The sequence below is a fragment of the Pistacia vera genome, unplaced genomic scaffold (genome assembly GCF_008641045.1).
Source record: "Pistacia vera cultivar Batoury unplaced genomic scaffold, PisVer_v2 Contig268, whole genome shotgun sequence".
Classification (NCBI taxonomy): domain Eukaryota; kingdom Viridiplantae; phylum Streptophyta; class Magnoliopsida; order Sapindales; family Anacardiaceae; genus Pistacia; species Pistacia vera.
This window is the reverse complement of record NW_022196077.1, coordinates 784,908-812,513: the sequence shown is the minus strand read 5'-3', so window position 1 is coordinate 812,513 and position 27,606 is coordinate 784,908. Positions and strand designations below refer to the sequence as shown.

The window sequence follows — 27,606 nt, the reverse complement described above, 5'->3', positions numbered from 1 at the left end:
TTATAGAATCATCACTTTCTTAGTCGGTAAAAGAAGATGTTTTGCCGGTTCCCCCACACAGACAATTTTGGGGCAATGAAAGAAAGTAATAAAAAATAAAAATGCAGAGACGTCATAAAAATAGAATTAATTTTAGAATTGTGAGAAATCTCTCACGAAAAATACTTTGATTAATAAAGAGAAGTAAACAGGGGTATAATCGTCATTAAACACCAATATGTCAACATTAAAAAGGCCTTAACAGCTTTTGTTTTAAATTTGGTTGGTGCGTAAAAAACCCCCCAAAATTCAAACAAAATTTAAATCAAAATAGAAATAAGAAAAGGACGACTTTGAATTTATTTTTTTATTTTTTTCTTTTTAATGTGTGAAGAGAAGCAGAGAAACAAAAGCTGCATAATCTCCACACGCCTTAAAATTTTCTATTCATTGTAATTTTTATTTTTTTCTCTTCTCACTTTCTCAGAAGCCAAACACTCCTTCACGTTCATATACTCTGTTCCCAGGAGTATATACAATTCAGTTACAGTATTTTCACTTTGCTTCATCTCAGCCTCTTTTAATTTGGTTTTTTTATCACTGTAATGCGGAGCTGCTGCTGTTCCTGTTGCGGTGAGATCGATCGAAGCTTGCGAGTACTGTACTGAGAATATCAAGTTTGGTTTGACTTTTTCTAGGTAAGTGTGTTGAATGTTATCCTTTGTGGTTGTTGAAGCTTTGGAATTGCAATTTGCGATTAGATCGGTTTTGATTTGCAAGATTCTGTTTTTTAAACTTTACTCTTTGTTTAGTTGGCGAGAAACTGGAAGAAAAAAAGAGAAATTTGAGTTCTATGGTGCCAACTGATACTTAATGGTTCTAAATTTCTATCATTTATTTATTTATTTATTTGAGTTCTGTTGTATTTTCCGGGAAACCAAAGGAAAAACCCATTTTTGTGGAAACTTTTTTGAAGTTATGTTAGTTTGAGATTAGGAATTTCAAGTATTGATTCAACTAACGAACCATTTCACAGTTTTAATGTGATAAATTTGATATGTAGATGTTCGATTAAGACCTGTATTTTGTTTCATATGTTTGAAGGTTTGTGGAACTTGATAATGGTATGACTGTGATATTTCAAGAACTCACTAAGGTCTATATCTAAAAAATCATGGTCCCCGCCATAAGGTTCGTCTGATTAGTCTTGAAGTGGGGTCTTTTCATAAAGCATGATTGAACTTTTAGATATAAAAAGTAGCTTTTAATATTAATTCCTTTATCTAATGGCATCCTCAAAACTCCATTTCTTCAGGATCGGAGAAAATGTCGCAGAAAACCCAGGTCCCACCTCCTTTTCAGTCCATCAAATCGTTACCAGTTGATGTTAGGTTCATGGGTTCACCAGCTTCTGATCCGATTGAAAAGTGTAACAATGTAAATTTAGAACATAGTGATGTTATCGGTTCAAGTTCCCTTGAAAATGGTCAGATAAGGAATGAGGTTGTTGAGGCAGTTGATAATGAGGACTCACCTTATAGTGGGAGTAATGTTTTGGTTGAAGATAGGCCCACTATGGGTGATGAAGACTTGGATTCTATGGCTTCGCCTATGCCTTCAATCTCAGCATCCCGTAGTGATCGCAGGTGGGGTGACACCACCTCCTATGCTGCCAAAAAGGTATTTTGTGGCTTCTAACTTAATTCTAATAAGAATATATAGCCTTCGTTCTTAGTGTGGTAATCTTGTTCACTTTAACTAAAAGGTTTTACGTACTACAGCTTTATGTTTTGTTTCCTTAGCATCTATATAGAATTGTTATGCGAAATATTTTTCATAAAATTAATTTCTGTATGCGTGCTAGTATAATAAAAACTACTAAGTTGTTTCTTAATATTTCTTTCCTGGTCCCTTGAACCTTAGAATAGTTGTTCTTCAATAAGTTGATGCATGCACTTTGTAATTTGTAGAATGTTCTTATTGCAGTCAGTAGCAGTTGAAATTTGGCGACCATTTATTAACCATGATTAGTAAACAAGTAATACCAATTGGAAAATGTGAGATTAGTTTATCATAGGTTTGATCAAATTAGCTATTTTTGTAGTGTAATATCACTTTTATATGCTACAGACATTGTATGTACTCTTCATTTTTGTCTCTTAGGTCTTATATAAATTGAATAACTGAAGTACATCAAGATTTGATAACGTGGCTTTGGTATCACAACCATAAATGGTTTAGTGTTTCGCTAGGGAGTTAGCCTAACATATCCCAAGGCCAATTGTTGTGCTGCATAATATTCAGTGCGCTGCTTCTTTTATAGCAATGAGCAGTTGTGATGTGTCATACGAAAGAAGAAAAGTTCGTGTTAGTTTCAGATTACAGAAGCTTGTAGAAATTGAATTTACTTCTTGTTAGCGTCATTTATACTGTGGTAGGTTTAAGTCATTTATAGTCTTGAATGTTCTTAAAGCTTTTGCTTCAAACTGTCATCATATCCTTTAGAACTAGAAAGATTATGGGCGTGCACACTTTGATCTTAAAGAATTTGGGGAAAACTAGAAAGCAACTCTGATTTGCCTTGGAAGGCTTTGCTGCAATCTCCTATCCCTTCTTCTATTGCTCTCTTAGGTCTAGTGTTAGAGTGACTTAGTGATGTGCCATGTGCTTCTCTTGGTATTATGAAATATCTGTCTCACAAATCCTGGAAAAGGTACTTATATAAACTTTGGGTTGGGATCTTTAAACCATCAAAACCCTAGCTCCAATAGGAAATCAAAGTCTTAATAATTCCATAACTAACTAAAATTTATATTAATTATATCTTCTTCTATGATCAAATACAATTATAGTTAATCTGTCAAGATTATAGTACTTTTATAGCGATAGGCTTCTCAGTAGTTGGCCTCTTTGGGCCTCAGTTTCAAAGGATTTCCTTAACTCTTCTTTCTGAGGTCAATTGGGCAAGGGTTGTTAGATAGCTAGTTTCTTATTATTTATTTATTTATTTTTTTGGCTGGGAGGACTCTTCTTCTGCCTATGTACCAGTTAGTCACTTACACCAAAGATTCAACTAGACATGTTTGTACATATTTTTTCCTCTCTAAGTGTTATTTTGGTTTTTTGCTTTTGTAGAAATCCAATCTACTCTTGTANGTGCTGGGTTATTAACATTACGGGGCGCCGGATTATGAGTCTTCGCCTTAAGGAGAATTCCCGTGTTTTAAATGTGTTGTATGAGTGGAATACCCCGAGAAGTGTCTTTGGGAGGGGTCTTGGGGGTTAATGTGGTTGATGTGGTTTCGGGGTTTGGGGTGTGTTGATCCGGGAGGGGTACTGGTGTCCCTGTCTGTTGGTTTGTTGGCTTTTCTGTCTGCTGGTTCGGTTGTGTGGGCGGCAGGGGTTTTGGGTTGTGGGTGGCTGGTGGCTGGTGGCTGGTGCTTGGCTGTTGGCTCGGTTGGTGGGCTTGTTTGGGGTGGTTTTGCTTCTGTCTGCACGTGCTTGTTTGGTTTGTGCAAGAGTTTGTTTCTGGGCAGCAGGGGTCTTGGGTTGTGGGTGGCCGGTGTTTGGCTTTTGGGTGGGTTGGTGGGCTGGTTTGTGGTGGTGCTTGGTTTAGTCTGCAGGTGCTTATTTTGGCTTGTGCTAGAGTTTGCTTAGGGATGGCATGTGCCATGTTTGCTTTTGGTTGCTGTTTGTTGGGTTTGCTGTGGGTGGGCGACCAGTTCTTGGCTTTGTGCGCCAAGGAAAGCAACACTTTTTCAAATCATAAATGTGTATATAGTTTCCGAATCACTGGCTTGACATAACAGTGATGGATTTCAAATCATGGCCAGTCACCTCAAATAGACATCCTTAACTTACAATTCATTGATTTTTTTTTACCTACTTGTTGAAGTTAATTGTTTCAGAAACTTCAATCTTGGCTTCAACTTCCAAATGGAAACTGGGAGCTTGTGAAGATAGTCTCAACTTCAGGGAAAGAATCAGTTGTTTCACTGCCTGAGGGAAAAGTAAGTGAGATTTCAGTAACGTTGAAAATGTTGTATTCAATTTAGTGTTTGACCCTTTTTTTTAATGCATATATTGTAGGTTCAGAAGGTGAAATCTGAAAGTTTGATTTTGGCAAATCCCGATATCCTTGATGGTGTCGATGATCTCATGCAACTTAGCTATTTGAATGAACCGGCAGTATTGTACAATCTTCATTATAGATACTATCAAGATACGATTTATGTAAGTGTTTTCATATTGATGTTATATTTAATTTTAATTCTGGTAGTATGTTGCAAGCTTTTTTTAATTCTTTTACTGGGTATAATTGTGTGCAATATAGACCAAAGCAGGACCTGTGTTGGTTGCTAGCAATCCCTTCAAGAAAGTTCCTTTATATGGAAATGACTATATTGAAGCATATAAGAACAAATCTATTTAGAGCCCGCATGTGTATGCTATTACAGATACAGCCATCCGAGAAATGACACGAGGTGCATTTTGTGTTTAATAGTATTGGATTGAGCGGTCCTGTATTAGCAATTGTTCTCTCTCTGTGGTATACTACTTCTGTCTTGTTTTCTTTTCCCTGATGAAAGTAAATCAATCGATCATCATAAGGTTTGTAGACTGTAACTAATAACTAACTTGATTTTATCTTTTCAACCTTTTGTCATATTTTCCATTTATCATTCTGTTTGTATTGTATGCCTAGATGGGTCAACCTGAATATTGCAGTTCATTGTATTTGCTTTTTGATTATGGATATATTGCTTTACTCATGTTTATATTGCATCCGAGCTGGTTTGAGCGCATTTCATTCCAAGTCATTTCTCATCAAGTATAATGAAAGTTTATTACCTATTTCCTCCCTTTGTGCTTTGTCTTTTTGGTGGCTGGCTAGATGCCCTACTTTACTCTAGTTTTCCCCATACTGTGATGTGGAATGAAACATGGTAGTTTTGTTCAAGTTATCCCTTTTGTATCCTTTGCAGAGTCTGACTTATAGCCATGAGATGCTCCCCTATATCTGTCGAATTTTAAAATTCTGTTGCTGTTTCAAAAAGTATACCTATATTCATGTATTGATTCTAATATTCACCTACTTGTCCAGTGGTGAAAGTGGAGCAGGAAAAACTGAGACAGCAAAAATAGCGATGCAATATTTAGCTGCTCTTGGTGGTGGCAGTGGGATAGAATATGAAATATTGAAGACTAATTGAATCTTAGAAGCATTTGGTAATGCCAAAACATCGAGAAATGACAACTCAAGTCGCTTTGTAAGCTCCCTGTTCCTTGCATGAACATCTCAAAGTTATTTAACTTCTTTTGTTCTGGTCTAGCAGTCGTACACTATCTGAAGTTGTTTTACTTTTAGCCTTTTAAGTGGCAAGTATTAATAGTCTGGGTGAACTTGTCTCAGGGAAAGCTGATAGAAATTCACTTTAGTGAAACTGGAAAAATTTCGGGTGCCAAGATTCAAACTTGTAAGATAATTCGTATTGCTGGACTGGAATTAAGTTCTTTTAGATTTGTTTGTTTATGTGTATTTCTTCATTTGCAAATAAAACTGACGTAAATTTTGTTTCTGTGTTCCTCTCTTGCTATTTTGCAGTTTTACTTGAAAAGGTAATAAATTTTCTTCTAATATATTATTCTTTGCTTCCCATTCTTTCTGTCCTTTTGCTCAATAATTTATTTATTTATTTGGTCTATTATGAACAGTCTAGGGTAGTCCAATGTGCAGAGGGAGAAAGGTCATATCATATATTTTATCAGCTTTGTGCTGGGGCTCCATCTTCGCTTAGAGGTGTTCATTACTTCTTATCTTTTCTTTCTTTATAACAATTATATCTAAATGATTCAATTTCTTCAATGCAGGCATTATTCTCTCCAATAATTCTTTCTATTAATGATGATTTCCAGTAAGCGTTGCTGCGTATCTAACTTGTCTTCAGACTTTGAATAATGAGCAAGTATGCTCATAAAATCTGCTATAATGGATCTTGAATCTTCCATTCTGATTTCCTATTTGTCACTATATCTCTTAAAGCTAATGATGGAAGAATCTGCTAATGAATTTTCCCCATAAGCATAGGCTGGCAGCATATCCCTATCTTATTATTGTCTCATTTGTTCTTTAATTTGTGATCTGAAACCTGTGACCTATGCTTCCCCAAACTCTCTAGCTTTGTATTGCAAGTGACTTCATTTTAGAGACACATGTTCATTGTTTTTATTTAATAGTTATTTTTGAGTTGTTTCCTTACATCTGTTTATTAATTTTTTAACACAGAGAAGCTAAATTTGATGAATGCAAATGAGTACAAATATTTGAGGCAAAGTAGTTGTTATTCAATTGCCAGGGTTGATGATGCTGAAGAATTTCGCGTTGTTGTGGTACCTTTTCCCTTTCTCAGTTCCTCCTACTCTAGATTTCTTTATCTCCAGTTTTATATTGAAAAATTAAAGGTTTTTGTGCATATCAACTCTGGCTATTCCAGGAAGCCCTAGATATTGTCCATGTCAGCAAAGAAGACCAGGAGAGTGTTTTTGCAATGCTTGCTGCTGTACTGTGGCTGGGAAACGTCTCATTTACTGTGATCGATAATGAAAACCATGTTGAAGCTGTGGCAGATGAAGGTGAGAATCTTTCGGCTGATGATGCCCTAGACATTGTGTTTTGATTACTTCTGTGTATTACAACTATTTTTCTCTGTAAATCATGGCTAGAAGAGATTTGGCCCATGATTGTACATCCACATATATGAACAACATGACTAAAGTTTCATTAAGATGTATGTTGTGAAAATTTTTTGAACTGAAGAGCTATCTAGGGCTGTAATTGTGAGAACAAACTGATAATTCTCGGTAAGTCCTGATTTTCCATACTGAGTTGACAGTAGGACGGTGTTTACTCGTAGCGTCTTTTCCAATTACAATAGGATGACATTTTTTACATGTGTATGTTATGTGTACAATTTTTTATGTCACATAATTAGCCCATTATTTTGTATAGGCTGTCTTGAAAACATGTGTACACATTATTGGAATTTGGTTACAGATGCTACCATATAACTGCCATTAGCTTGTGTATGTGATCCCAGATTTTGTCAACACATCAAGTTGCAATTAGTTGTCACTGACAATGTTCATTTTAAAGTTATGTTTTTTGCGTATGGTGATATAATGTAGCACAATGTTACTAATATGAATATTACTTCATGTTTGGTTTATTGCTTCCTGACTTTTTGTGATCTCACCTGAGATTTTATCACTTATGTGCAGCTTTAATCACTGTTGCTAAATTGATTGGATGCAACATTGAGGATCTTAATCTAGCCTTGTCAACTCGTAAAATGAGAGTTGGTAATGATATTATTGTCCAGAAGTTAACACTTTCACAGGTAAGAAACCTTTTACAGAGAATTCATAACTTCTTTTTTTGTAGGTTCTCTACTTTTTTTAATTTGTGTCATAATATTTTTGCTGATTAGATTGCGCTAACTTTTTGTGCATTCCGTCATTTGGTTGAATGGGAATTCTAAAGTTATGTTTACACATTAATAAGTTCAAAATGTGGGAAATTGCTGCATGGATTAAAATATTTATTGAAATTAAAATTTTGTGATTGCATTGCTGATCAACAAATTGCCTTACATCTTTCAGGCCATTGACACAAGAGATGCTTTAGCAAAATCAATCTATGCTTGTTTGTTTGAGTGGCTTGTTGAACAAATTAACAAGTCACTTGCGGTTGGCAAAAGACGAACTGGCAGATCCATCAGCATTCTTGATATCTATGGCTTTGAATCGTTTGATGTATGCTACAATTTTCTTTTACTCTGGCACTCTTTTAAAATTCTGTTTATATCTATTTATGCCAGCCTTTTTTGTCCTGCAGAGAAATAGTTTTGAGCAGTTCTGTATAAATTATGCAAATGAGAGATTACAGCAACACTTTAATCGTCATTTATTCAAGTTAGAGCAGGAGGTAACTTCTATCTTGTTGCATCAGTATTAAAAAATTATTGGTCAGAAGCATACTGGCAATTATGAATTGTGATTAAAATTTGATAGTTCCTTTATATTTTGCTAGAGTGGATAGGGAGTTCTGAACTAGGTAGTTAATATCAGAAACCAAATGATAATCCCTAGCCCAGAGCCTACTGGTTTGCTGATTTTATATTTTTACTTAAATAACAGATATTGACATCTCTGGTTTGAAAAATATTTTTATTATTGTATTATGTGTATGGAGCTTTCATATTCTCTCGTATTCAGGAGCATTAAGAATCTATGGATCTTTAAATTTTCTTTTAATGATAGTCTCTTTGTTTCTTGTCAAATAGAAGAAAGAACCTATGGCTCTATAAGATCGGTCTTTCATAAGTAATTTTTAACTGGCTGTATGAGGCTGGTTTGGTCTTCGATATATCTCATTTCTAGTTGAATATGATTCAAGATTGGAATCCTTAATTGTTTTTGGCTTATATTAGTTCTTTTAACTTGACCTTTTGCCCCTGGTTGTTGATAATGTTGTTGATGGGCATTAGTGTTCTCAACATTTGCATGGTTGAAACGGTGTACACAAGATATTATGTAATCCAGTCTTCACATTTCTTTTGAAAAAATAGATACTTTAATCTAGATATTTCTCTGAAAATATAAAATAAGAAGAAAGAAGAAAGAAGAAAGAAGGCCTTTTGCATAGACGTCATTTGTAGATAAATCACTTTTTGCTGTTGTAACAAAATACTTGCTTGATTCTTTAATTTTCCAGGAATATATCCAAGATGGTATTGACTGGGCGAAGGTTGATTTTGAAGACAACCAAGACTGTCTTAATCTTTTTGAAAAGGTACAATGCTCATTGATGCTTCAACTTAGTGGATTTATATTTTGATGTGTAACATCCAAATTTATATACTATTAATTTATTACTCAAGGCCCCTGTACAAACTATATTTCTATGTTAGTATGATGGACCTTGAGGACCATCATGCCTTTTACACTTTATAAGAGAATAACCATGATTGAACATGACCTTGATTTATTCATGCTTTGCGTGGTTGCATATGTGGTGTGAAAGAAAAAAACTTTTATCAAACATTTGTAAATAATGTTCTAACTTGCAATATACAAAAATGTTTTCATTGTACTGATTGCAACTTCATGAAGCATGTGAAGTTAGTTCTATTTTGTATTTTACTGTATTTTCATGTGAATGTAATAATGAAGTTAACCAAAAATGTTAAAGACTGACATCATTACTGATGTAGAGCTTTTTGTGCTTGTCTTTAGTGCTTATGTGTTCTTTTGTTTGCACTTTGTATTAATTCAATGTCCTTTAAACCTTATTTCTAACTTTTATGCAGAAACCGTTGGGGTTATTGTCTCTGTTAGATGAGGAGTCCATGTTCCCTAATGGCACAGATTTGACATTTGCCAACAAGCTTAAGCAGCATTTAAATTCGAATTCTTGTTTCAGAGGGGAACGAGAAAAAGCCTTCACAGTCCGTCATTATGCAGGAGAGGTATTCACTTTTTTCTAAATTGGCACTATCTTTTTCTTGTCACAATTAATTTTTGAAGAGGTTGACAGCAGAAAGTATGATGGAGGTTATTAGGTGTATCTTTTTCTTCTCTAAAGCCGATCCAGTGATCTGATAACATTCAGCCTTTTAGTTTACTGTACCATTCCATACTAATTATGTGTAGATGCTACTTGTTTGACGTATTTATCAGTCTGAGAAAAATACTGTTGCTGGTTTCTTGCTTAATAAGAGTTTGATAGCTTCACATTTTTTTCCACGCAGGTTTCGTACAACACAACTGGATTTCTGGAGAAAAACAGGGACTTATTGCACTTGGATTCCATTCAACTTTTGTCCTCATGCTCATGCCACCTTCCTCAGATATTTGCTTCCAATATGCTTGCTCAGTCCGATAAGCCTGTGGTTGGTCCTTCATATAAAGCGGGAGGAGCAGATTCCCAAAAGCAGAGTGTTGCTACAAAATTTAAGGTACATTGCTTTCAGCAGTTTAGTGTTCCAAACTGAAGTTCAGATTCACTGTGCTTCACCTTCGTTACAATACAATTGGCAGGCATCTATAAAAGATTGTATAGCCATACTGATTTTTAGATCTAGAAATTATATCCTCCTGGTCCGTTGTTTTGCATGTATGATACCAGATTTGAGATGTCATGTGTCAACCATATTATCTTACAGAATTTATTTACATTAATCGCAGTGCATCTATGATTTATCATTCGGAGAGTCAATAAAGCAGTAAAGCTACAATTGAGTTTCTTAAGTTAGTAGGTGAGGCCTAACAACCACAATAGCAAATGCAACCATGCCACAAACATACTTTATTATAATTTAATTACTACAATGGGGTGATTTGTGTTAGAAGTTTAATTTGTTTTACATTGTCAAGTTGATGAGCTGTTATGATGTATATATATGGTTGAGCTTCCTCTTCCCTTGAGCTAGCTTTTGAAGGTGAGTTCTATTTAAGCCTACTTATTATGGTATTAGAGCTATGTTTGTTTGGGGTGGTGATAGATTTGGACCTTGACCTTGCACGTTTAGCATGAGTGAGGGTGTTAGAAGTTGAATTTGTTTCACATCGTTAAGTTGGTGGTCTTTTATGGTGTATAAATGTGGTTGGGTTCCCTTCTGCCTTGAACTAGCTTTTTGAAGTGAGTTCTAGCAAGACTTTTTATCAATTTAAAGACAAGACAAGTAAAGGTCTAATACTGTAATAGTAAGTGCTTGTCTCAAAAGTTTAAGCCGATAGGTAAAGGTCCAATAATAGTATTTAATCTCTAACAAAACTTATTTTGATGTCTCTGAGACTGGGGAAGTATGAATGAAGGTTGATAAACCTATCTTTGGTAAAATTTATTACTTTCAAAGAGGATTTGTTAGATATGAGTTAATTTATTTACCTGTTGTGTTTAGGGTCAACTATTCCAATTGATGCAACGTCTAGAAACTACTACACCACATTTTATACGTTGTATAAAGCCCAACAATTTCCAATCTCCTGGATCATATGAGCAAGGGCTTGTATTGCAGCAGCTGAGATGTTGTGGAGTCCTAGAGGTAGTTCGAATATCACGGTCTGGCTTTCCTACCAGAATGTCTCATCAGAAGTTTGCCAGAAGGTACAGTAAAATATTTTTTATTTTTATTTTTCACATTCAGTGGAAGTGTCCTGAGTTTTTATATAATTCTTCTGTTACTAATATATTGTAATTCTGTTTTGTTGGTTGGGGTGGTTTGTCATTTGAATTTCACTTTAGGTATGGCTTTCTTCTGCTGGAGAGTTTTGCATCTCAGGATCCACTTAGCGTTTCAGTTGCAATTCTTCATCAATTTAATATATTGCCAGAGATGTATCAAGTTGGATATACAAAGTTGTTTTTTCGAACAGGACAGGTATTTTAAGTTTTCTTTCCTTTTATTATTTTTGTTCTTATTTATTTTGTCCTAGTGAATGTGAGTTGGGAGCTGGTCTTGCTCTTTAGAAGTTTTATTATCCAGATAAAGTACTGACTAGGTGGCAGTTTGGCCCATAATTAATTTCTAGGAATTGAAACCCTTCTGCTTTAACTGCTGAAGAGGTGATCATCAGTTAAAATTCCCACAGAACTTTAAATCATACAATGTAAAGTTTCATCGTTGAAATGGATTGAGATGGCTAGTTTTGATAAAAGGAAATGTATACTATTTTGGACAAATTTTGTGCTTATAGATAGATATCCTTTACTATTTAAGTCACTTAATGGATCTTTTGGGAATAAACAAAAGTTCATGTTCAAAGTGTTGTCTTTGTCTTCACTTGGTTGGTCTTAGCCGTCAGTATAATCTAATTTTGTGCCTTTTGGTAGTGCTATCTATTATTACTCAAATAATTGCAACAAGGATTATTTATTCAGATTGGGGTGCTTGAGGATACTAGAAATCGTACCCTTCATGGCGTTTTACGTGTTCAAAGCTGCTTTAGAGGGCATCAAGCTCGTCTTTACCTCAAGGAGCTTAGAAGAGGAATTGTCACTCTTCAATCATGTATTGCTTTATTATCTTCTATTTCATTAAGCTACTATTTTGATTTTAAGAAATCTAAATCCTCCTAAAACAGCATGAGTTGATGATGCCTTAATAACTCTTACAGTTGTTCGGGGAGAGAAAATCAGGAAGGAATATGCTGTCATGCTTCAGAGACATAGAGCTGCTGTTGTCATACAAAGACAGATTAAAAGCAGGGTTGCTACAAAAAAGTTCAAGAATGTAAAAGATTCTTCAATTGTAATTCAGTCAGGTAATTTTTTTGTCACATCCTATAAAGTGAGAATTTTCTAATCATTAGTACGCTTCTGTAGGTTATTTTCAGGTCAAATTCAGGATGCAGTGATACTGAATGTACCAATTTATTTATGAGTGAATAATAAGACACTGAAGTACCCTTGAATATAATAACTCCATGAAAATGATGGGAAAATACATATTGTATACGTCCGTTTTGTGAGTTGAAGTTCAGAAGTTAAACTTAATGGCCAAATAAACAAAAACTTTTTAACCTGGCTTGTGGTTGATTTACTTGGAATTGTTGTTGATTTTGTTTATTTATTTATTTTGTAGTTATACGTGGTTGGTTGGTCAGAAGATGCTCGGGAGATATAGGATTATTGAAGCCTGCAGGATCCAAGGTACTGATTGACTTTCCCATCTTTTCTGCTTTTTTTCTAAATACCGATTTCTCTGTTAATGTTCTCAAGTAAACTATCAACTACATATTTAGAATTACCCATGTTGATTATTCTAGGTTTTCCAATTGTTTCATGGAAGATATCATGTGTGGTGGTACATTTAGAATTACCCAGGTATATCCATTCAAGGTACTAACCAATAGTGACTCCAATACAGGGGAATGAATCAGATGAGGTATTGGTGAAGGCTTCGTTTCTGGCTGAATTACAGCGGCGAGTCCTTAAAGCTGAGGCTGCTTTGCGAGAGAAAGAGGAGGAAAATGACATCCTCCACCAACGAATTCAACAGTATGAGAGCCGTTGGTCTGAATATGAGCTCAAAATGAAGTCCATGGAAGAAGTGTGGCAGAAGCAAATGAGATCCCTCCAATCCAGCCTCTCCATTGCAAAGAAGAGCCTAGCAGTAGATGATTCAGAGCGAAATTCTGATGCATCAGTCAATGCAAGCGATGAAGTAGACTACAGCTGGGATACTGGAAGCAATTATAAGGGCCAAGAGAGCAATGGGGTGAGACCAATGAGCACAGGTTTGAGTGTTATAAGCCGGCTGGCTGAAGAATTTGATCAAAGGAGTCAAGTATTTGGCGATGATGCCAAGTTCCTGGTGGAGGTGAAGTCAGGTCAGGTAGAAGCAAGTTTAAATCCGGACAAGGAGCTTCGAAGGTTGAAGCAAATGTTTGAAGCCTGGAAAAAGGACTATGGAGTGCGACTACGTGAAACAAAGGTGATTTTGAATAAACTTGGCAGTGAGGAAGGTGCCATTGATAGGGTGAAAAAGAAATGGTGGGGAAGAAGGAACAGCGCGAGGATACCCTAAACATTTATATAGTTGTTACCTTACCACCATCTTTTCTTTCATTATTTTTGTCTTACAGTTGAAAGTATTGCATAGAGAAATTGTGAGAGTTTTCTACAAGCGATTTGGGCTATTAAAGACTACTCCGGAGCCTAGTGAGTGAGTCGAACAAGTTACATGTACCCTATATTTTAAATATGTAAATCAATTTTTATTCCACTGCGATTTCTGTGTTTGTAAAATTTCAGCTTGTTATTTTGGTATTAGTTGTGCCATGTACCATAGAGTTGATGAAATTTTACAGTTCAGCCCGGAATTCTTCTTGAATTCAATACATCACAAGTTAATTCAAGCACCGTATTTCTTTTATGAAGTATTGTTCCAAAATTACAAATAAGCTGTTATTATTAGGCTGTGTGCAGTGTGCAGGATACGGCAGGCTGAGTTATATGGTTTTTTTTTTTTTTTTATATGACCAGGGTTATTTAGACTAGTTTGTGTGTATTTCAATTAATCTTTTGAGACCTTAACATTATCAGTTAGATAAGAATTAAAAAAACCAACCTTATTTGCGATTGTGGGGATTCGAACTCAGGGTTAGGTTATATCATATATTGTATAAGAGAGGTTGAAAAATATTGGCCAAACAAAACAGTAATAATTGAGCTCTTACATAACCATCATGTAATACATAGCAAATTCACGCATAGAAACTCAACAATAATATTCGAGCTCTTATAGCGCGATCTTTTTCTGTTGTTCATTCCAGAAAACTTGCCTATGTAATACTAGCAATTCAATCTACCGTCTTCACAACATAAGAAAGCAAAATATAATGAGCCGGATAATTCAATATCACTATTGATATGAAAATTTCAGCTTCATCATCATCTGCAGGCTTTTGCTTACCTTAACTGCAAATCATATTATGTTGCATGATGATGGTTTCATCTGCACCCAAATTCAATGAGCGGCAGAGGAAAGAGGGATCGCAGAAAGACTCTCTTATTGGCTTTCTTATACCAAGAGTTTTCCGCTGAGATTGTATAATTAATTATCCATTGAAATTGTCGATAATTAGCTGCTGATTGTTTTGTTTTTGTCCTCCATGAATTGGAAATATTATCGTGCTGCCTCTTAATGCTTGTAAGTAAGCTACATGTCAACAACATAAACCATATGTACAAGGCATTTATGGTAAGTAATATTAATTAATTATTTTAAGTTACTTTAAAATAGAAAAAATAAATAAATCCATCTTCTCTTTCTCATCTATTAATTATTTGGGAGTGGTGACGTGGGTAAAAAATTGGACACACAGAAGAGCTAACTGAAAGTTTAAGACAGTTCAGTTGGCGCACACAGGATATGTTGAGGTGAGTTGAACTCAAAAAGACAAACTTGAAAACTAGTTTCTTCTCTGTCTCACTTCTTCCTGTTCCTGTGATAACTGTTAAAGCCACGTATATAACAATAGTTATAATAATAGTTATAATGTTGAGTAATGGTTCTCGTATTTCACTTCATATACGCGAGTCTAGGTACCATCAAAATCTAGGGTTAGGGTTTTGTACTTCCAAATTCTTTCAACTTTCTTCTTTCATGGTGAGGCCTCTTTCTGTCGCTATTATTGGAGAAAATTATAATCAGAGATTGCAGCGGAGATCGGTATCTTCTTCCAGCCTTCAAAGCAAATCCCCTGGCGAATTGCCTCTTCTCTCTGAATGTTTCAGGTTCTTTTCTTTTCCATTTTGCTCTTTATTCGCTTCTTCCTACTTAATCTTAACTAGAAAATTTAAATGCATTTCAACTGTTTTGGGTTTTGTGTGTGTGCCTTATGCTTGGTGATGGAGAAGATATGTGAAAATATATAATAGAAAATTTGATATGCGAAACAAAAAATCATCTTAACTAAACTGTCGTTATAATTTGCCATGCTTATGGTTTCATTTTAGTTATAAGTGCTGTATTGTTTGAACGTTATGTTCTTTTGAGAAAATGTATGGGAAAAATTTTATAACTTTTGATGTTTATATGCAAAGATAACTCTGCTTTAATTTTCTTATAATTCTAGTTGAAAGTTAAATTGGTTTGATTAAAGTGCACAGTAGTTGGTTTTTGGGTTGGATGAGCTTCCAACAAGTTTGAAATTTGCTAAGAAATGAGACTGGCTATACCAGACACACAAGAGACTGGGCATGGGACTCTGTAACACTGCAAGAGATTGTGTTATTGGTCGATCCCAAGACTTGGCAATCATTTTCTCTCAAACTTTTGCTCTTTTTGTTTCTTTGGGTACAAAGATAAAGACTTTTTCTGGTCATTTTAGAATTTTTTCTGCCTAATAAAACAATGCTTTAGGGATCAAAGTATAGATGAGATGCATTTTCGGAATTGAGAATGAAACTTTATCGATGTTGGATCTCTTAAGCTTTGAATATGGGGGTCTTTTGGTTGGAGCAGATGGACTTTTGGATAGAATTATCATATTCTAAGTCTTAGGGGGTGTTTGTCTGAGTTTGGGGGTGTTTGTCTAAGCTTATAAGCTGGTCAAACTAGCTTATAAACTGCTCTAAAATTAAGCTGACCTGTTTGTTTATAACCTTTTTGAACTTATAAGCAAAAAAAAAATAAGTTGGGAGGGAGGTATTTTTTTTTTTTTTTTTTTGCTTATAAGTTAGTTTGACCAAGTATATTACTATATTAGCCTTGTTTAATTTTAAAATTCCATAGTATACCTTTGTTTAATGTAGTACCTTTTTTAGTTATTTTATAATAAAATGTACCTATAAGCCACATTTTACCAAATATGTCAACTATTTATTAGTCACTTATAAGTACTTTAACCAAACACGTAATTGCTTAAAATTTCAATTGCTTATGAGCTAATTTTCATAAGCTCAGACAAACACCTCCTTTATAAGCTGGTCAAACTAGTTTATAAATTCTAAAATTAAGTTGACTTGTTTGTTTATAACTTTTTTGGGAAAAACAATAAGTTGGGGGAAGGTACCTTTTTTTTTTTTTTTTTTTGCTTATAAGTTACTTTGACCAAGTATATTACCATATTACCCCTCTTTAATTTTAAAATTCCATCCTATACCCTTATTTTTAATAATGTAGTACCTTTTTTAGTCATTTAATAATAAAAAGTATTTATAAACCACATTTTATCAAACTTTTCAACTATTTATCAGTCATTTATAAGTACTTTAACCAAACATGTAACTGTTTAAATTTTAAATGTTTATAAGCTCAAATTAGCTTATAAACACTAGCTGCTTATAAGCTAATTTTCATAAGTTCAGTCAAACAGGCTCTTATTTCTCAGTTGGGGGTGGTACAAAGAGCTAGTTGCAAATAACCCAAATTTTTCGTTTTGTAGGTGAAATCACTGCATTGTGCCTTTATGTTGTTTGTGCTATCCACTGGTAAAAGAATTTGATTCTTGGAAATTCGACTTCTTTTTGTGTTTTTCAAAGTCTCAGTGATTAAATTTTGGTGAAATTTAATCATCTGAAGATTTAGTTGGAAATACCTTTAATTATATGCTAAGTTGTTTTTCTTATACTTATAGATGCTTTTGGTAGAGGAGATAAAGCAAGATGTCTTGTGTAAGTCTGCTGTTACCGCAGTTTTTTGGGGAAATTTGTGTAGTTTCTATATCTGGAAATTCTCTGTACATATTGTGAATTGGTCTCTTTTCCTTCCTTGGCTATTCCTAATTTGTGAGTTCACTTATTCTGGGTTTTCTTTCAACTAATATGATTTTTAAAAGTTTCTTATAACCATTTTCCCTTTATGTGGTTTTTTTCCTCCTAAAGTCACCTTAAAGAATAAAAGGAAGATAACTAGATCAAGTTAATGAAATTCATAACTGTAAAATCCCTCAAATAAAATAGGCAACAGTGTTCTGTATGTTCAGGAAGTGACTGGTGATTGTACTTCTGTATAAGTGTATGTGTTGGAATGTTATATGTCTTCTATTTCTCCTATCTGTCAATATTTGTTTATCTGATTACTTTTCTTTGTATAAAGCCAACGAGAAGATGAACGTGAGCTTCCTCCGGAAGGATTGTACCCTGTGGCAGGTTTTCTTTCACCCGTTTCTTTAGCTCTCTTTTTCCCTTTATCTGTTACCCAATAACCTAAATTTTTCTTTTNTATGTTGTTTGTGCTATCCACTGGTAAAAGAATTTGATTCTTGGAAATTCGACTTCTTTTTGTGTTTTTCAAAGTCTCAGTGATTAAATTTTGGTGAAATTTAATCATCTGAAGATTTAGTTGGAAATACCTTTAATTATATGCTAAGTTGTTTTTCTTATACTTATAGATGCTTTTGGTAGAGGAGATAAAGCAAGATGTCTTGTGTAAGTCTGCTGTTACCGCAGTTTTTTGGGGAAATTTGTGTAGTTTCTATATCTGGAAATTCTCTGTACATATTGTGAATTGGTCTCTTTTCCTTCCTTGGCTATTCCTAATTTGTGAGTTCACTTATTCTGGGTTTTCTTTCAACTAATATGATTTTTAAAAGTTTCTTATAACCATTTTCCCTTTATGTGGTTTTTTTCCTCCTAAAGTCACCTTAAAGAATAAAAGGAAGATAACTAGATCAAGTTAATGAAATTCATAACTGTAAAATCCCTCAAATAAAATAGGCAACAGTGTTCTGTATGTTCAGGAAGTGACTGGTGATTGTACTTCTGTATAAGTGTATGTGTTGGAATGTTATATGTCTTCTATTTCTCCTATCTGTCAATATTTGTTTATCTGATTACTTTTCTTTGTATAAAGCCAACGAGAAGATGAACGTGAGCTTCCTCCGGAAGGATTGTACCCTGTGGCAGGTTTTCTTTCACCCGTTTCTTTAGCTCTCTTTTTCCCTTTATCTGTTACCCAATAACCTAAATTTTTCTTTTCTTTTCTTTTCTTTTTTTTTTTTTTTTTTTTGTGCAAACATTATATTTTGTAGTGAGTTTTACGTTTGGCATATTTTTCTACCTTAGAATACTATGTATTTATATTTATTCAAGAGAGGATGTTAAAAGCATCCATTTTGTGAGGCCAAATGTTAATTAATTTAAGTGTTTTGAGCTAATGTGTTACTTTCTTTGTGATATACTACGCATTAATTCTTGTGCGTTTTGAATTGCTTAGAATTGCACTTAATTTGTGATTTGACCCATGATTGTAACGTTAGACTGAGGAAGATTTTTTATCTTGACTCAGTCATTTTTTAAAAGATATGCTGTAACTGAATGGAAAAATTTTATATGTCATGTTATATTACTCATGGCCTCACATATTTATGGATGGCAAAAATTGACATCAGTATCTGAATTTTAAAGGACATCTGTTTGTCTGTAAAAGCTGCAGTTCCGATGTTTGACATATACGGTTTTGTTAGATAAGTATTATGTGCTCTGGGTTTTAGTTTTTAGTTTTATATGCGTAGCAGAAATAGGTTTCCTCAAGCTTTGGATGTTGAATTGATTGAGAGAGGGTGTGAGCTGTACGATTTCTCACATGGTCTCATCCAGCTTTCATTAGCTAAATTGAAGAAAATTTAAAGTTCTAGGAAGCATACGATTTATTTTGTTTTTGGTTTTTTCCTGTTTCATAGTGTAGATTTAGGGAGGTTTAAAAATTAATGAAATATTTTCACTCAAATCAGACCATCCTCCTTCCTTTATTTTTTTTTATTTTTTATGTTTTTTCCTTTGTTTGGGCTTCATTGCATGCAGCTTTTGCAATTTCTTATTTCTGTTTTGTTGTCTATGATTGTATAGAGAAACCTCTACTATTGCTCCTAATGTGGTGCTAGTTTCTATTTAATGCCAATTAACCTTTAATGGCCCTTTGGTAATTTTGTAATTGGATATGGTTGGTTACCATGCTTCTCTTTAATTCTTTTACAGTATAATTCTAACTAGTCTTAGAATATTTTCTAAATCTGTCGGCAAAAACCTTTTTTTCCACCTTCATATCTGAGATACAATTTCTTTGTTATTATCACCAGGAGGGATAGTAGCATTGGGGAAGTTTGATGCCCTTCACGTTGGCCATCGAGAACTTGCAATTCAAGCATCAAAGGTTGGAGCTCCATATCTGTTGTCATTTGTAGGAATGGCAGAAGTATTTGGTTGGGAGCCTAGGTATAAACACTGTTCTCATGCTTTCCCATTTTCAAGTCTTTTTACCTTTTGAAGTGCCAGAAATTTTCAACTGCTTTTTCGCCTAGTCATACATCTTTACAGCTTGTGGTTTTATCTTGGTAGATGAAAAATGGAGTTATGTTTTCCTGGTAGTTTTTTTTGGCTTCTTTATAAGCTATGTTCATGTTGCTGCAATTTTTGTCTCCTATGTATCAAACAAGATGGTTACAACTTGAATCTGGATGACCTAATATGAAGCTGTCAATTTCGTTTCTGTGGGATCCAATGTCATGGTACTTGGTTAATTCTGGTTTCATTTGTTGTAGATGTAGTTATGTTTGGGTTTGATTTTAATTTTTGGGGCTTAGTTTTCCCAAACCAATATAAGCTAGCCTCAAAGTGTTAATACTATTCTCTGGGCGCACAGGGTGGTAACCTCACAATTTTGGTGGAAGGAATCCAAGTAAAATTGATAGTAAAGATTTTTTTTATGGGCTGCTTATATAGTTGGCCATATCCATAATAATAGTCAAGTCTGTTGGCTGTTGCATCTGTTGGCCCCTATTACATATGATCAGTTTATAGCTTTGTTACACTGCATTTATAGAGCTAGGTTGACTCTCTAATGCTGCACAGAAGGTTGTCTAGCCCGGGCTTGGTTTTGTTTGGTTTCACCATATTACAATTTCCTTTTCTACTTGGTGAATTAGCGTTTTAAATGTGAACGCTGTAAACTAATTAATTTTGGTCTTACATTTGATTTAGTTCAATGCAGAGAAATAGATCATGTTATATTATCATATATTAATGACATGTTAATATCTCTAAATAGGGCCCCCATAGTTGCCAAATGTGACCGGAAGCGGGTTCTTTCATCTTGGGCCCCACACTGTGGCGGTGTAGCTCCAGTAGAGTTCCAGATAGAATTTTCAAGTGTTCGACATCTCACTCCACAACAGTTTGTTGAGAAGTTGTCAAAGGATTTTGGAGTAAATGGAGTTGTGGCAGGTAAAATTAATATCAATGTCAAAAGTCTTTTTAATGTTGATGTCAAAAATTTGCAGTGTGAAGAATATACTAGATCATACCTAATAGAAATTTGAATGGGGTGACTATGGCAGGGGAAAACTACCGGTTCGGATACAAAGCTGCAGGTGATGCATCAGAATTGGTGAGATTGTGTGGGGAGTATGGCATGGATGCTTACATTATTAATTCTGTGATGGACAAGAATCAAGATTCCAGAGATATAGACTCCAAGGATTTTAAAGAGAGAGGACAAGTTTCATCTACCCGTGTTCGCCATGCCTTAGCTATTGGTGACATGAAATATGTGTCTGAGCTTCTTGGTCGTCCACATCGTCTTATATTGATGGTGAATGATCAGGAAGAGTTAACTAGTAGTAGAAATAAGCATATGTTGTCAGTTTCAAAGTCTTGTTTATTAAATCTTCCGCCAAAGGAAGGTTTTTATGAGAACTGTACTGTTTTATTTGGTGATGAGAACCCAGTAAGATGTAGAATATTCATTGACTCTACACGTATCCATTTAGAAATGGATGAGGTAGGTCTTTCTAGTTTTGATAATTCTCAGGACTTACGGTTGTTGGGTATCGAATTCGGTGTGTTAGAAAGTTAATTTTGTTTTTTATTTAAGCCGTGTTGTTTTATATTTATACCAGTTAAATAGTTGATGGATGAAAAGTTTCATCCATGATTCATATCATAGGAGGTATATATATCTGTTCAATTTGTAAGTATTTGTTAGTGAGTTTAGATAAATTGAACAATCTTTTGATGGGTTGATAATTTCTATTTTGTTGACTTGTGTTCTGATTACAGAAAAGTTGATGGGAGCAATAATGAAAAAGAAGCAAGTGGGTAGAAAAGAAAGCTGATATGTGGTGAGTATGAATATGGGTTTATTACCAAATTGGATGTGTGTCATTTGCCACTTCCAAGCATGTAGAAGTAATGGGTTCTGATGCGGCTTCATTTAAGTAGTATGTGTATATCTGATCTCAGGAAGGTTTTATTTCATGCCATGTCAGTATGCAGAGTATTGAATTATTATATATAACCCTTGCTAGTTTTACAAAGACACATACAAAACCCTTGATTTTCATGATTTCTCTCTCTCTCTTTCTTGTTTTCCTTCTTGCTGATATCACTTTATAGTCCTCTTTGTATGGATCTTTGTAAGGATAACATTTTTCATTACTTATTGAACCAAATCTTGTTATTCTCATCAAGCATTTATTCATTCTAAATTTTTGAAGAGATTATCTCTGACTAATAGATGACTTGGATTGAATATCAAGGTGTTGAGGAACATCAGAATCCCATATCTTTTGGCAAGCTGGTTTATTGAGTGAAAGGATGGCAATCACAAAGATAATGGACATGAATTAATAAAAGTCAAGCAGTTGAGGTGTTAAGTCTTACAAAATCTTATCATCTTGTATAAGGCAATTATCACCATGTTTTTTAAGGCATAGAAATCTCCAGTATTGGAGAGAAACGTGGGGAGGGAGACTAGAATGTGAAACAGAAAAATAAATAATAAAGGGGACTGGACAAATGTGAGTCTGACAGATACAACGGAATTTTATGGGCATTCTGACGCAGCTTCCTCTCTTCGAGTTCGAATCATTTTGGGTGGGCAGAATATTTCATGAATATTCACTTGGAATTATCTAGAAACAAGTCCCAGTCGACATATTTTTATTCTTATTATAATGTTTAAATTATTAATAACATCTCTCCGCATGGGACACTGTTTAAATTATTTATAAACACTTGTTGAATTCCATTCAATTTACACAAAAATAATTGAAAAAGCACATAAATAATCCTAATCAAATTGGAACATAAATGGCAGCATGATCATGTCCTTGCCTTGAAAGTTAACAATAAATCATCAATTTAACAATAAATCATGTAATAAACCCCAAGTAGTTGGCTTGAAAGTTAAGAAGATTTACTAACTTTTTTAAGTTTTTTGATTCAAATATTAAGACCATTTATCATAATAATATTATGGTTTATATGGTCTTTTGGATTTATAAGGTATTAAATAAATTTCAAAAATTTGAGGCCGACCAAATTGATAACAATACGATTATCAAAAAAATAAAAATAAAAATAAATCATATAATAATAATAATAATAATAATAATAAAATAAAGGTATGATACAGATGTGTCAGAATAAAAAAGCGAATCATATGAGCAATAATATTAATATGAACACCAATCTTTGAAGGAAAAGAAAAAAAAGTGGCGTGAAATATAGGCAAATTTAGAGTAAAAGCAAAATAATATTTTAAAGATGAGAGAACCAAGATAGCATTAACATATTTATCGGCAGAGCCTGCACAATTTGCGTTGCGTCCCCAACAAAACTAATAAAAATTCTCTCTCCATTCTCCCATCAAAGAGGAGGTACACCGACTCTCTCTTCATCCCTTGGGGCCAAGCTCTCTCTGTTACTCAGGTGACTCTTTTCTTTTTTCAATTTTAATATTTTTCTTCTTCTTTTTATCTTTCATTCTCATTTATTTATTGCATTATATATATTTCCATATTTTAATCCCCATTCAAATGCATTCAACTGATTTCGTCTTCAGCTCAGTTGACTCGGTAAGAACGTAGGGGCAGAAGAGTCATTTTCTTATTTTCTTCCTCTCTTCCCTCCCACCAGCCATTTAATCTCTTCACGTTATGTTATGTACCACGAAATTTCTTCCTTAAATCGCCTAACCGTATTTTTCACATTAAATTTCCGTTCTCTCCTTTCTGTCAGGAGAATCCAGCAAATTTAACAAGGACTATACCGTCTTTTCATTCTTCCTTCCTTTTGTTTACTTTTCTTCCCCAAATCGTCGGACTACTCCGTCACGTGGCATCTTCTTATTTGCTACTACTCCCAGCTTCGCTTAGTTGTACCACGACGTCTATTGACACGCTTTGTTTATTTAATTAATTAATCAAATTATTATTTTCCCAGAAAATATTAAAGTGCTCGTTTTAATTGAGGTTTTCTTTGTCAAGAGCAGTTGTGTCCGACTCCAAAAGAAGGTGGTTGGTCGGTGCGGCGTGCGAACTGTAAGAACCGGGCTGTCATTATTATTTAACTTGACAGTCCGGTTTTTTTGGACCAAATCCACGTAAGTCTTCAATAAACTGCTTCAACAAACGAATATACCATTTTGACTGCATTTTCTTGCGTGTTTTCCTCTGTTTTATATATACGTATCTGGGTTCGCTTCTGTTCTGTTCAAACACAAAAGCTACCCAAAGTCATTTCTTTAATTTGTTGTTGTGCAGGTGTTTGAGTGATTTGATTGTTTTCTGTTAGTATTCTATGTGCATTGCTTGATTTTCTTATGAGAGTTGAAAGGTTTTGTTTTGAAATTCCAATATGGGTTCCTTGTCTGGAATCCTTCAACGACCTCTAATTGCAGCGGCCGCGGTTGGTGTTGCGTCTGTTTCTGCTGACATCTCAGATAAATTCGAGTGTTTTAGATCATCAGGCACGTGTTCTTCATCCAAACAAGTTGATCCTTCTTATTTAGATTCACCTTCAGCTTCATCATGGGTATCTCATATATCTGTTTCCAAGCTTTCAAACTTTGCCTTTGTTACTAGGGTCCGAGTACCCGTGCCTAACATTAGTTTCGGGGTTCCCAATTCGGGCCATAATACTTTATGTTTTTCTGTGGCTTCTTCTCCTGTTCTTGTTAATCTGTATCAGTCTGCCGAATTGGCTAAAGCATCAAAGCCAAGTACTGTTGCAAGTGCTATTCCTACCTCTTCTCCTGATGTATTATATAGATGGCATTTACCGGAACCTAATGCCATTGATATTTCTGGGACTTCTGAGTGTTCCATGGCGAAGTCTAGGACGGTAGTGGTTTTGCTGGGGTGGTTGGGAGCAAAGCAGAAGCATCTTCAGAGATATGCAGAGTGGTATACTTCAAAGGGTTATCATGTCATTACCTTTACTTTTCCAATGGCTGAGATTCTCAGTTACAAAATTGGTGGAAAGGCTGAACAGAACATTGAATTGCTTGTGAACCATTTGGCTGGTTGGTTGGAAGATGAAGGAAAGAATCTTGTTTTCCACACCTTTAGCAACACTGGATGGTTAACGTAAGCTCTCTCTCTCTCTCTCTCTTAATTACATCCAAGTGCATAACAATTGTGCAAACACCACTTTTTCTCTGTTTTCCTTGAGCATTTAGGTTGATATGCTAGATTGGATCTTTCTTTTTACAGATATGGAGCTATTCTTGAGAAGTTTCAGAGTCAGGATCCTTCTTTAATGGGAAGGATTAAAGGTTGCATTGTAGATTCTGCACCTGTTGCAGCTCCTGATCCTCAGGTAAATGATGTTTGTAATTGTTTTAGATTTGTTGTTAACAAGAATAATGTGTTGCACTGTATTATTGGCAATAATTAGACATTCATATTTGATATATCCTTGTATTCCTCTTTTTCATCTTTAAAAATGTTTGCCATGCTTCTAACAAGAAATTAAGAGTTGTGACCGTCAGTTTGCTTCTCCATAAGTGAAAGTTTAATGGATAATAGAAGGCTATTCATATGAATGAACTATAATTGTATGAAGATGCTGCCAACGGCCAATAAGTTGATAGTGTTGGTTTTCTGTTCTTTTTTACATGTGTCTATTGTTTGTTTACTGTTTTGCATTTGGTGTTGTGTGTTGACAATTGATCATGGTTTGAAGGATTCCTATCAGTTTTAAGTGGAGTCCACTTTTTTTTGTCACTTACATGCAAATAAAAGATTGCCCATAGATATAAACTCTTGACTGTTTACCAGTGAGTTGACTCTGTTGATCTTTTAATGCGCTTGGCTTTGTGCATTGCTTAAGATTTCATGATCAACTATAATTTTCTGGATGCCGTTTTATTGGAATACGGGGACCCTAGGGTGCCTCGACATTGTGTGTGGTCTCTCGCTCACTCACCATGGTGTATTTGCTTGAGTGATTGTGCTGGATCACACTTATTCCTTTTTAGTATATAGTTATCATTTCAGGTTTAATTTAAAAATGATGCCTTGATATTATCATTTAACTGTGAGTCATGATGTTGCTTTAATTGTTGAAATTTCTTTGGAATAAAAAATTCATTTTTCTCAAGGATAGGATTAAGAGTTCAACTAAAATGCATTCATTTTGTTATGTTCTGACTCTCTTGTACAACCAGATTGATTAGTATCATTCTTATTTCTTAGCTGCTGATTAGATTTTTCTGCTTTGTAACATTGGAAAGTGTTTTTTGTTCTATGAAGTGATGAATAACTAGTGTGTTGTTGCATGTGCAATGTTTATTTTGCTTCTCTTTGATTGTAAGAAAATTATGCATATCTGAATATGCCAGAATGTGGATATGTAGTGCCTTATCCTTTTTAGTGATTTTAGGGTTTGATTTATTTAATATTTTATGTTTGGCGTTTGTGTTTTGGTTGAGTATGCTGTACAATTATTCAGTTCTTCATTTCATTTGTTTTAGGTATGGGCTTCAGGTTTCTCAGCAGCATTTCTTAAAAAGCATAGTGTTGCAACAAAAGGAGTTGTTAGCATGAACGAATCAAGTACAGAAATTTTAGTTGGTAGAAAAGCAATTGGAGAGCCCAAACCTGCAGTTACTGAAACAGCTTTGCTTTTAGTCCTAGAGAAGTTCTTTGAGGTGGTTTTGCATCTTCCTACAGTGAACAGGTAATTTATCCCTTTCTAATAAAAGGACTTTGATCAGATATAGTGAGATGGATTATATTTCAGAATAGTCTGCAGTATGATTGTTTATGAACAAGTGAATTAAGTGTGAGAAATTACAGTTCTGCAGAAGGGGAGGGAGTCAAATATTTTTTACTCAAAAACCACATCATTAGTGTTCTTCAGTTATAGAATCATCTTTAACTATCTTTTATATTCTGTTTTGTGTTCTTCTCTCTGTCCTGGTATTTTCTTTCATTATCCATATACACTGACATGAATATCTGATTAAAATGTTACAGGAGGCTTTCTGATGTGCTAGGCTTATTGTCATCAGGGCAACCAAGCTGTCCTCAATTATATATTTATAGCTCAGCAGACAGAGTCATTCCTGCAGATTCTGTAGAGTCGTTTATAGAAAAGCAGCGGAAGGCTGGGCGTGAGGTTAGGGCTTGCAACTTTGTCTCGACACCTCATGTCGATCATTTTAGAAATGATCCAAAACTATATACTACACAGCTCAATCAATTTTTGGAGGATTGTGTGGTTACTTGTTGCAAGCGTTCTTGAATGAAGCTGTGAATCCTCTGACTACGACTTTAATTCTTTCATCCCTTAAAATTTTATACTTATACATCGTTATAGCAATTCTTCGTTGACTTATCGAATCCGGCAAGAATAAGGGCCGTTCATTGTATTCTTTTGTTTTACTTTTTACTCATTATAAAATTCTGCGAAGTTGTAAACACCAGTCGATACTGCTGTAATTTATTCTTTCCCAAATAAAAATTTTAAGAGGTAAAAGTCTTTTTCTTTGTTCTATTTGTAATGAAAAATTACAAGTAAATATCTGCTGATTGAAGTAATTTTGAGTTCTTCTTCTGCAGTTATAAGTTTGATGCTCTGATCTGATGAACAATTCTGATAATGAGCAGATTTGCATATAACAAAATTCACGAGTTAAGTATGGTGAAACGCTGAAACCTCAAGAGTTATACATTATCTTTTTACGTCGCAAGGTTTGGTTCAATTTAATGGGAAATCTCTCTCTTGTTACATGACTCCAATTATGTTCATTAATTTAACATGGGTTTTTAACACAAACTAAGCTACACAATTTCTTAATACAAGTATATTTCAGATTTTAAAAAAAAAAAAAA

At 34.5% G+C, this 27,606-nt stretch overlaps 3 protein-coding genes across 7 annotated transcripts; all 3 read left to right on the top strand.

The window, feature by feature from the left end:
* Positions 1-439: 439 nt before the first annotated feature.
* Positions 440-13,903, top strand: LOC116133334 (myosin-1). The gene is given in 24 exon segments (XM_031419043.1): positions 440-677; positions 1,295-1,659; positions 3,888-3,989; positions 4,069-4,212; positions 4,313-4,463; positions 4,569-4,590; positions 5,084-5,249; positions 5,393-5,456; positions 5,585-5,598; positions 5,695-5,779; positions 6,266-6,369; positions 6,474-6,612; positions 7,258-7,376; positions 7,639-7,791; positions 7,874-7,963; positions 8,753-8,830; positions 9,348-9,506; positions 9,789-9,995; positions 10,941-11,146; positions 11,285-11,420; positions 11,921-12,050; positions 12,157-12,303; positions 12,624-12,691; positions 12,909-13,903. Coding segments are annotated over 23 exon segments (3,498 nt in total). The 5' UTR covers positions 440-677; positions 1,295-1,305; the 3' UTR covers positions 13,569-13,903.
* Positions 13,904-15,031: 1,128 nt separating this feature from the next.
* On the top strand, positions 15,032-22,160 carry LOC116133332 (FAD synthetase 2, chloroplastic-like). Of its 3 annotated transcripts, XR_004128529.1 has the most exons (7): positions 15,032-15,280; positions 17,586-17,638; positions 19,567-19,702; positions 20,535-20,710; positions 20,824-21,077; positions 21,545-21,606; positions 22,024-22,160. XR_004128529.1 is itself a non-coding variant. In XM_031419042.1 (5 exons), exons 1-5 carry the CDS (start codon positions 15,042-15,044, stop codon positions 21,339-21,341), a joined length of 1,122 nt encoding a protein of 373 aa, XP_031274902.1. In that variant the 5' UTR covers positions 15,032-15,041; the 3' UTR covers positions 21,342-21,380. The 3 variants fall into 3 exon arrangements, 2 of the variants coding, with proteins under 2 accessions (XP_031274902.1, XP_031274901.1); XM_031419042.1 differs by lacking the exons at positions 17,586-17,638; positions 21,545-21,606; positions 22,024-22,160 and adding an exon at positions 18,342-18,394 and having other exon boundaries at positions 20,824-21,380; XM_031419041.1 differs by lacking the exons at positions 21,545-21,606; positions 22,024-22,160 and having other exon boundaries at positions 20,824-21,380.
* A 980-nt stretch (positions 22,161-23,140) lies between these two features.
* On the top strand, positions 23,141-27,242 carry LOC116133345 (transmembrane protein 53). 3 transcript variants are annotated; one of them, XM_031419060.1, is made up of 6 exons: positions 23,141-23,197; positions 23,760-23,926; positions 24,031-24,855; positions 24,982-25,087; positions 26,244-26,449; positions 26,749-27,242. In XM_031419060.1, exons 3-6 carry the CDS (start codon positions 24,125-24,127, stop codon positions 27,014-27,016), a joined length of 1,311 nt encoding a protein of 436 aa, XP_031274920.1. In that variant the 5' UTR covers positions 23,141-23,197; positions 23,760-23,926; positions 24,031-24,124; the 3' UTR covers positions 27,017-27,242. The 3 variants fall into 3 exon arrangements, with proteins under 3 accessions (XP_031274920.1, XP_031274917.1, XP_031274918.1); XM_031419057.1 differs by having other exon boundaries at positions 23,760-24,855; XM_031419058.1 differs by lacking the exon at positions 23,141-23,197 and having other exon boundaries at positions 23,749-24,855.
* Positions 27,243-27,606: the final 364 nt, after the last annotated feature.